This window comes from Apium graveolens, chromosome 8 (genome assembly GCF_009905375.1).
Source record: "Apium graveolens cultivar Ventura chromosome 8, ASM990537v1, whole genome shotgun sequence".
Classification (NCBI taxonomy): Eukaryota; Viridiplantae; Streptophyta; class Magnoliopsida; order Apiales; family Apiaceae; genus Apium; species Apium graveolens.
The window spans coordinates 94,061,029-94,071,965 of NC_133654.1; the positions used below are offsets into that span (position 1 = coordinate 94,061,029).

Consider the following 10,937-nt stretch of genomic DNA (forward strand, 5'->3'; position numbering starts at 1 on the left):
AATGTATTATAAATATGTTTTAATTAAGTATAAATATCTATTAAGTATAAATATCTAATTGTATAACAATTCAGTATCTTTTTAATGATCTTCCTAATATCTATGAAATATTAAATTTGTATTCATTTAATTTAGTTAAATATAGTATGAATGAAATGAAATCTAAAAAATTATTAAAAAGATATTTTTGGGTTGATTCCCAATATAGTGTATAAAATATTTAATTAAAAGTAGTTTAATTAGTCGAGACTTGAATATGATTATATTGGTCATTCATTATTTAAATATTTATAATATTTTAAATTAAAAATAGTTTAACATTTATATATGACGATATAATTATAATTAATCAACTTAGTTGAAAATGATTTATAAATTATTTTATCTTTAAAAAAAATCATATATATTTATATAATAAAGGAGCAATTGCCAAAAAAATCATCAAAATTAAAAAAATGTTTTGTACCTGCAGACGGTACAAAAGACACTTTTTCCTTTTTAAATATGACTCTCAATTCATTATCTTTGAATATATTTTAGAAGATTTATTAACATTTTTTTACTAAATTATTTGTTATCTACCTTTATTGTTAGAAAACATTTTCAACCAACTTCATCTCTAAAACTTGTTTTCTAGTCTTGTATCACATATAGATCTATGGCCACAATAATCCCAATTATTAAATAAGTGAGGGTCTTTTTTTGCTCTATAAATTTTGAAACAAATTTATTAACTGAATCTTATCAGTTGCAAGTGCTTGTAAGAGCAGGTTATACCACCAGGAAATTTAATATATAGAGACAAAACTTATAAAGAATAATACACACAGTTTGACAATTTTATATATCAGTTTGTAAAGAGGACATAAGAACGGGCTCTGATCATAGCTGGGCAATCATCCTCAAATTTTGTATCAATACAATACAGGATCCATCTAACAGAGTATAAAGTAAATTTATAAACCTATATAACAAAAAATAAATTTTGAGTAATGTTTAATGACTAACACAATATAACTCCAATTCCTTTTACTCACGTACAACAATTCCTGTATCCAACAACTTTACCACCTGTAAATGTATAGCTCTCTTCATACGTGATGTGGTATCCCTTGATCTGTTTTGACCTAGCTGAATATACATAGTCAACATGAGCACTTACAAACATACCCAACACATCCCGAAACTATGAAAGTATTTTATAATATTGACAAATTTAGTAAAAGTATTTTAAGATTTATAATTATACCCCTAAAATATATGGACATATTTGAGAGAAAAAAACTAAGGTGAAACGTATATATGTAGAATACATTAGCAAATGATATGTAGAATAACTCGGCAAGTGTACTGTAGTTTTTGTTCCTTTTGTTGTATATTCTCTAACCGTAGACAACGCCTCACAATCTGAGTAAAACATTCCACGATATTGCTTCCAGCGCCACTCCTTCGCTAACCATCAAACTTCAAACCTCTATAGTTTCATACTGATATTCTGTATACACCATGACTTTGCAAGCTCCATGGTAAAGAAATTGAAACGTGCACCAATACCTTTCTTATACATTGCATTTATGTGATGTGCCTTGACAGTGGCCACTTAAACCAATACAGGATTTAGTGCTGGCAGTGACATATAATTTGTCGGTCCTTCTTGATGTTAATGTAGAAGTTATATTTAATGAGCTTATGTACATCGCTCTACATATTAAAATTTATAGACATTATCGTATTTTTGTTCAGTTAGAATTCATATAATCAGAAAAAAATCATGTTAAGACCCTATGCAAAATGAATTACCTTAAACCATTAGTATTACCTGGATTATAGAATGCTTCAAACCAGTACCTCAGGATAATATCAGAACACTGCTTTTTAATTCCACTACCCCTATCTGAGCCTACATCAGGCCAGGCATGTAAGAATTTGGATAATCAGGCAATTCTCTTGGACTTGGTTACAAAACATCATACTTTTGAATGAAAATAAATAAACCCATATATAACCTATTAAGTCTCCACTCGATTCCTCCAAAGTTTCTGATTTCTAAATTTCTTACCAACAAATGAAAGATAATTAAGAAAAGAAATTCTTTTACCTTTAAAATTAATAAGATCAATATATGTAATCAATAATGTTAGATATATTTGATAATGTCATGGCTAATATGTTTTATGTTTAGATTTCAGATCTTATTTGAACAGAACAAATCAGTACTTAATTGATCAGTACTTATACTGGACGACAGAACTTAAGGGATATCAGTACTTATGTTATCAGGAGATAAGCATCAGGAGATAGATATCAGAACTTAAGTGCTGAAGGACGATCAGATAAGGACAGTAGCTGATTAAAGTTAAGAAGATCAAGATAAACATAAGAAGAAAATATGCATGAAGAAGGAATTCCGTGAAAAATGGAATACTTGGAATAGAAGATATCTGATTGATATATTTTAGGAAGCAGAATTATATTCCATATCAATTAGCGATTATCTTGTAACTGTGTAGTATATAAACACAGACATAGGGTTTACACTATAAGTGTTATTATTATCGAGAATATTATTTAATATAACTCTAGCAGCTCTCGTGATATTTTGTTCATCACTGAGAGATAACAGTTCCAGATTGTAACAGAGTTTATTGTTTCAATAAAGTTTGTTTTCTGTTACATAAGTTCTTGAAGTTTGATTTGATTGTAATAAACACTGTATTCACCCCCTCTACAGTGAAAGTGTGACCTAACAAGTGGTATCAGAGCCTTCTGTTAACACACATACAGTTAAAGATCCAAACACAATCATGTCTGACACAGAAACTCCAACTAAGCCTACCAAAACTGAGGAATCATCAAAGACATCAACTCAAAGTCGATATGAGACTATCAGAGTTCCCATATTGAGACCATCTGAATATCCCATATGGAAGGTAAGGATGACCTAACAAATAAGATAAACAAAACTAAGTTATTATTGTTAAAGACATGAAACATTAAATTCTATAACAAAATTAATTATACTTTTATTTTTCTATGAAAACACCAAGAAAGCACATCTCCTGTTCTGGGTCCAAATCTTAAAATGTATTCCATGTAACAATGCCCATGTTCATGCATGAATTGCATCTATCCGACATGTCAAATACTGGAAGAAATTATTATTTGTGAAACATCTCATGTAATATTGCTTTGTCCTTTTTATGTACCCGGGTGATTCTATACAAACTTTATAATTTTCAACTGATACAACATCAACAAATTGTCCATGAGCCATATTGGAAGTTGTCGATATAACGGTGCACATGCAATACAAACCTGAATAGGAAGATGCTAAAGGTGTTAGGTTGTTCTCATTTTCACATGCACATATTTTAACATCAAAATATATTTTACATATTATTTTTAAAATCAGATAAAGACATAAGCTAAGAAAACATGTGTTACTTAACATAGTTAATAGTACAGAAGCACATTTACCTGGATATGAGCGATTCCACATTTATTAGAGGAGCTAGACCACATAGAATTAGGCATCAGATACTTTGCTTCCATAATCAGCATATACAATAATATTTTTCTTTGATAATCATTATGAAATTGAATAATTGCAAGATTTTAATAAAAAAAATCATGACAAAGTTACATTGCATTCAATAATCAACTTTCTTAAAATTTAAATATTCTGAAGAAAATATGACAAAATAGAGTTAACGTAATGTAACATTCAAATAATACACGCAATGTGCGGGTATATAACCTGGATGGTTGCAGCAGTATAAATTTTCTCTTCAAATCTCACATCAATTTTCTCGAGATCTTGTAATCCCTATTGTCCACATAAGGGGAGATGTCTCTTCGAAGTGTCCATTCTATATAAAAATAAAAAAAATATCACGTAGTCATGAAACTAAAAATTAAAGATATATGTCTCACAAAACTTTAATCCCTCTTAAATAATAAGAATATAGAGTCAAAAGGCATTAAAAATACCAGAAAAAATATATAAAAATCACGAAGTAAAGGGCCTTTTCAAGATTCTTCACCGGGCCAAGTTTTGTAATGTACCATATTAACAAAGTACTGATCTGGAACCTCCATTTCAACATGGAATATGTCCACAATAGTGCTTTAGCAATTGCTAGTCACATGTCCTCTAGAAGAGTGAGAAAACTTGGGCAATAGTAACCTTTAAGATTATATAGATTTCAATTAAAATTAGAATTGAGCTACCTACCAATTAGAATTAGAATAATAAAATATGGGTAATTAAGTAAGTTCAGTAAGTACCGACCGACCGACTACCAAACTTTTAATGTTTCGTCTATTATAAGATAGTATAGATAAGACATAATTGGAATATAGTTTTGTGCGAAATTCCTTAAAATTAATATAAGGAAGCGCCTTGGGAAACAAAGGTAAATAAAAGATTGAAAATTATAAAAATATTAAATGAATGTTTTAATTATTTAATCAATATAATAAAAAAGGAGAATAATATTCATGAGTTTATCTCAGAAAACTTTCCTTAAATAATATAAAATATACAATAAAAACACGATATGTATGAAGGACTTCCTTATATAGAGATCCTTAGAGAAACATTATTTAAAGAATATAAATACATAATTTATTTCATTTTTCATCATATATAGTTACAAATTTTAATTACCAAATTAATAATGAAATTTCACAAATTTTTTATTAAAAAAATAATTGTAATTTGATGAAATAGTTTAAAGTGGTTTTATAGCAGAATCACAATAAAATCACACTTATCCAAAATTATTTTATAACGGAATCAAATTTAAAATCAATTTTTTTTCAAATTTTAATTGTTAAACTTTTTATTATATTTAAATATATAATTATTATTCTACATTAGGAACAAATTTGATGATATTCTAGAATGGAATCATACTGTCTCTATAAATAATTTACATACATAACGGTTATAAATAAAATGATTTTATTATGTATTTCGCGTAAATCTCCTAAAGTAATATCGGGATAATCATTTTTATAAAAAAATTAGTAATTAAGTGTGCAAGAAAGAAAGCAATGAATTAGATTAGAAAGGATAAAAAGAAAAAGGAAAGAGGGTTAGGGAAAGAGGGATAGACACGATAGTTACATATATAGGGATGAAGAAGACATCTCCCTGATGTCACTCTTCTGGATTGTTCTTCGTCAGCTCGCCGAGATCGAAGCCATGGTCCCTCTCTCTCTCTCTCTCTCACTCTCATATATCACATATCACAATTACTGTATTATGTTTGCTGATTTTCTGAATATGTATTGCACTTTATTAGATTCGGCTCCAATGACACTAATTCAAACTTGGACTATTTGCGGATTATAATTACATTCTATAATTATAACTTGCTGCTGTATACTTTTTTTTACTGTGATTATTACTTGCTTGTTAGCTGCTACTTCTTATTTGAGATTTACGATTGTGTTATCTAGAATGGTGTAGTGAGGGTTTTATATTGCGGTTTCTGAATTTCGTTGTTTATATTGTTTGTTAGATCGTTTAATGTGTTGTAAGTAATTTGTTAGAGTGTATGTGTTTAGGGGTGTCATAAAAGGTTTATTTTTTGTGATTGGGAGGAAAATCGGAATCTCAACGATGTATCCATTTTTCTTTTTAAATTAAAATTTCAGGATTATAGTATTCGCGCCAAATACAGTTTGATTCTTGTTATCTCTATATTTTTTGGATTTTAATACAGCAGTTTTAACTTAAGGAGTAGTTAGACTATCTTGTACAGTATAATTTAGATTCTATCATTGATTATGCATTTCAGTTCTATTTATTTAACATTGATTGTCTTGATTGTTTTTTTTGTTGCGATTCGCGGTGAATATTAATTGCTATATAGAATGGTGTTGGGAGGCTTTTATTAACAATCCTGGGTTTATGTGGTTTATTAACTCGTGAATATTGTTTGTCACAAAGAATTCATAGGTTATTATAAATTTAACGGAATTTTTGTTAAAGTTTTGACCTTATTTGATTAGGATTAGGAGTGTACATTAATATCCAAAATGTCAAATATCAATCAAATATTTTTTTTATTATTTTAATTTTTGAGCTTTATAATATTAGCGCAAGTTAGACTAACGTTCTTGTTATCTAAATCTTATCCAGATAATTTGGAATCAGATCATAATTCTGATCTTTGTGATTTGGAAAACCAGATATCCTGTCTGACATAAAAACGAAGTTTTCCAAGACTTCATCTTTTCTCTTTCATTGTTTTTTGGAATTAATAAGGTTTTGGTTTGAGATTCATATTTTTTTAACTCTTTAATGTTGTAAGAAACTTATAGGGCATATGAATTTTGGGGAATTATTGTCGAAGTTTTTATCTTTTGTGATTGGCAGTGTACATGGAATGCGCCAGTTGGAAATTTCGGTTTAGGATCTGTTTTTCTTTTCAAAAACAGAATATTTGAGCTAGTATCCATTTTTTTAAAACGTATTTTCTAAAATTTTAAGCTTTAATAATATTAGCACAAATGAAGTAAAATTGTTGTTATCTTAATTGGATCTAAATGGCGTGCTTCCCAATCTGGATTAAAGCAAGATGGATTGCCACCAGATCATGATCTTTGTGATATAAGAGATTTGGATATCCAATCCAGTTGTGAAAACATGAATTGGTTTCTGATTTTCTTATTACTGTTTGTTGATAGCGCGTGCAATACTTCTTTTCCTTTTCCATCAGTAAAATGTATCTACAGATTTGAACTCTATCAGAATATGTTTGTTGCACCAATGTTCATATGCTTTAGTTTGTTGTAGTTATGTAATGGTTGCTGTATACAGTATAAATCATTTTCTTAGCATTCATGTGCAAATATGACACACCCTTTATTGTCTAGCTGATGTAATATTCTTTTCTTATGTGCAGGCTACTTCAAAGAAGCTGATAACTAGAGAGGAATGGGAAAAAAAGCTTAGTGATGTAAAGATTAAGAAAGAAGATATGAATAAGTTGGTTATGAACTTTCTTGTCACCGAGGGCTTTGTTGATGTCGCTGAAAAATTTAGAAAGGAATCTGGAACTGAACGTATCCTTTTGCTATAACAATTACTTGTTTATGTTTATATCACTTTTTAGATTGGCATGGCGCTTTTTAACATTTGCTTTTCCTTATGGACATGTATAGCAGATATAGATCTTGCAACTATCTCAGATCGCATGGCAGTGAAGAAAGCAGTCCAATCAGGGAACGTAGAGGATGCAATTGAGAAAGTCAATGATCTAAATCCAGAGGTTGTAATAAAAATGTTTTTGTGTATTGTTATTTTTATGGCTTGTGCAATGGAAGGGCATTAGAGGTTGCCATAAATGCGGAACATAGATCTTGTCTAGAAATATCTATAGTCTAGCTCACAATCACAAATAAGGTCAACCCTTTAGTAAACTTTATCTGAAAGAACAAGGCTAAAGTTAGGTTTTGTGCAATATGTCACCAACAGAACTTGGTCAGTTTTAGATTTCAGCTAAGAGAAAATAGTGAAAATTAAAAATTGGAAACAAGAATCCACTGATTCTGAAAGACAGCACTACAATTTTGTATAATCTGATAAACCTATATAACATGTGTCCTTTGTTGAAAGAGTTTGCTGTCTATGGATTAGAGATGACTTTGTCGTTGTAAGACTTCGGTCTGTTTTTTTTATTAATGTTAATGTTAGTTAAGAGTATTACTATAGATTAGTTTTGTAAGGGAATGAAGTATCACGTAACTCAAATTTTGACCCACCCGTAGTCAGTGGCCCAACTGCGACCTTTAGCCCATTTTGATACAATTGTCTTTTAAAAAATTTTGTCACAAGGATGTAAACTGGGAACGGAAGCAGTTTTTCTTCAGGATTAAAGACTACATTGACAATGTTCCAAATCAGGGGCCAGTTGGGTTTTCAAGATGCAGAAATTTTCAAATTGCACTGAACTAAATGTATCCTCAGCAACTAGAAGGATAATGAGAGGTCTGAAAGGAATAGTGCTTGCTAAATTTTGGAACATACCCGTCTAACTTTTTATAGTTCTGGATAGAGGAATTTTTTTATGTGTTTTCCAAGTTTATATTCTCGAGGACAGCGATGTGTTAAAGAAGTGGCAATTGTAATAAATTGGAAAATGAGGTGGAGGCATGGAGTTGGGCCAGAATTGTGAGGGTTTACTACTATTTATTTCCTTTGTAAAGTTATCGGAAGTATATATTCTTCACTAACATAATCAGGATACTGAAGTCTTCCAATTGCAAACTTATCCGTAAGAGATATCACTCCTTAAACCAAGACATGGGGTATAGCCTTACTAGTATAGATAACATTGTGGGTATGTATATATATCATTTCAGTACCTTATCCCGTTGTTACTAATATAAACTAGGGTCAAATTCAATATTGGAGGATAAATGTTGCATGGTTGTGGAGTGTATAATCACATCCTTTACAAAGTTTACCATAGGAAATTTGTGCTCTTTAATTTGATTTGATTCGACAATTATTCCTTCCATCCTTCCAACCAAGCAGAGCACAAGTTTATTATGCTCTCTTGTTGCTTAGTGTAAGAGCTTTTTCAGAGTTGTGCCTGTTCTGACATCAATGTAATGTGGATAGCATTTTCTTTTTTCTCTCTCACTTAGCAGTAAATTTCTGATTGCTTTTTGGAGAAATATATCTATTTTTTTTCATGAATTCTCCGTTATGATGCCTCTTCTTAAAAGCATTATATCTGGAGATCGTACACTACTGTATTCCTTTCTCTTTACATTGTAATAGACATACATGCCGCATATATATTTTAGAGAAAGATATTCGCGGCTATGCCTGATAAATGTTTCTGGCATTTGGTATGCAGATACTCGATACAAACCCCCAACTCTTTTTTCATCTCCAACAGCAAAGGTTAATAGAATTAATTCGGAATGGAAAGGTAGAAGAGGCCCTGGAATTTGCTCAAGAAGAGCTTGCTCCTCGGGGTGAGGAAAATGTAAGTTATAATCTCATAAATCCTGAAACTTGTGAAAAGTTTGGTCACTAATGTGTTATATGATCTAGTGGACTTCAATTACTGAACTAAGCTTGCCTAAATATATTTAAGAAAATACTTTTTATCCAATTAGAATTTCAGTGCTGCAGTTTCAGACCTTCATTGTCTAATTTCGACATCTCTGACTGCCTGTTGTCATTCACTTCTACAGATAGCCTTTTTAGAAGAGTTGGAAAGAACTGTTGCACTGCTGGCTTTTGAGGATGTAGCCAATTGCCCTGTCGGAGATCTTCTGGACATATCACAACGTCTAAAGACAGCAAGTGAGGTGAACGCAGCCATTCTTACCAGTCAAAGTCATGAAAAAGGTAGTGCCCATTGTTTCATCCTTTCGTTTGCAACTAATCAATTTATGCATTATTTTATCTGCCGACGGTTCTCATACTGTTTGGTAGTCAGAGGAAGTCGACTCAAATTTTGTTATTGGAGTTCTAGAAGTGACTGCATGGTAAATAGCAAATTACATCAGAGAATTTATCGGGTTAATAATTCTGAAATGATTTTCTTAGATGTGATCTCAAATGACGCAGGTCTTTCAAACAAATTGTAGAAATCTTTAACCTCATTCATCTTTCTAAAAAGATTATTTTAACTTATGTCTTTTATGTCCTTGAGAGTATAAAACTTTCTTAGTATATTGGAGACTTGAACCAAGTTATTAGTTATCAAATTTTATGTGTTTGTATCCTAGACGTGATGCACACAACTATGCAAGTCACTGTATTATAGGATTCAGTTCCTTACAACTTAGAATACATTTATGTAATTGATAGATCATAGTCGATTCTGACAGTCTGAGCTGTTCTTTAAGGCCTTCTGTTTATGAAGTTTTTTCTCTTAATTCTATGCTTATTTTCTTGTATTGCAATTCAGAAGTTCTGATTACTAATGTACAACAGATCCGAAACTCCCAAGCTTGTTGAAGATGCTTGTGTGGGCCCAAAATCAGCTTGACGAGAAAGCTGCTTACCCTCGTATTACTAATTTATCTACTGCAAATCTTGAAGACCCTGCTGTTTGATCTGCATAAGGCTGTGCAAGTTCTGGTCATTCAGGTCTACTTGCAGAGTGGATAGAAGACATAAAATCACAGAAATTGTGATTTTAAAGACTGGGATATATACTGCCTGAATGCTGTATAAATGGAGTTGCTGTGATATTCGAAACTATTTTTAAAAGTGGTAGAAGTTGTTTTACAAAGGATAGCGGATTTTTTCCCCCTGTTTCAAAAATCCTCTTCAGCCTATCAGATGTTAAATTGTAGGGTTTTTTGTTTATGTGAAAATAGTGAAGTTTGGGAAATGGTAAATTCGCTGCAAGTCTTTGTGATTTAAGTTGTGGTAATATATATGCCAGAATTTGCTGTTAATACCTAGGGAGGTTTGGATTACGGGCGAAAGTATCAGCCATCAGAGAAGAAACAGTTTTGTATCTTTGCACAAAATGCAAATGCTGTTTTCTTCTCCAGCGTCGTTAAAATGAATCAAAATTTTGGAACAGACAAAGGTTACAAATCCAGGTTCGCTAGGACAATTTAACAGGTTAAACTTGATGCCCGAGTAAGAAATCTCGGGAGATGTATTGTTAAGTTAAACTCCCCAAATTTGTTAGATAAGAAAATATTTTGGATTTCTCCTTTTTGCCATTTTGTAGGAGCGAAATTGTCTCTAATAACGTCTCCAGTCTCCAATCATCATAGCTAAAATGATTAGCCAAAATTAGGATTATCTAAAATTTTATTGAAAGAGCATGCTAGTTATAATCATTAGCTATATTTAAAAATATTATTTTATTCTTATTTTTTTAGATTTATATGTATATATAGAAACTTTAAATAATAAAATAAATTTAGTTATTACTTAATTC

The 10,937-nt window shown here is 30.8% G+C and overlaps 1 protein-coding gene across 2 annotated transcripts; it reads left to right on the forward strand.

Annotated features, from left to right (window-relative positions):
- Window positions 1–5,056: 5,056 nt before the first annotated feature.
- LOC141678331 (protein GID8 homolog) lies at window positions 5,057–10,440 on the forward strand. Of its 2 annotated transcripts, none has more exons than XM_074484622.1 (6): window positions 5,057–5,212; window positions 6,918–7,077; window positions 7,177–7,283; window positions 8,880–9,011; window positions 9,223–9,379; window positions 9,971–10,440. In XM_074484622.1, the coding sequence occupies exons 1-6, from the start codon at window positions 5,162–5,164 to the stop codon at window positions 10,090–10,092; spliced, it is 729 nt and encodes a 242-aa protein (XP_074340723.1). In that variant the 5' UTR covers window positions 5,057–5,161; the 3' UTR covers window positions 10,093–10,440. The 2 variants fall into 2 exon arrangements, with proteins under 2 accessions (XP_074340723.1, XP_074340724.1); XM_074484623.1 differs by having other exon boundaries at window positions 7,180–7,283.
- Window positions 10,441–10,937: the final 497 nt, after the last annotated feature.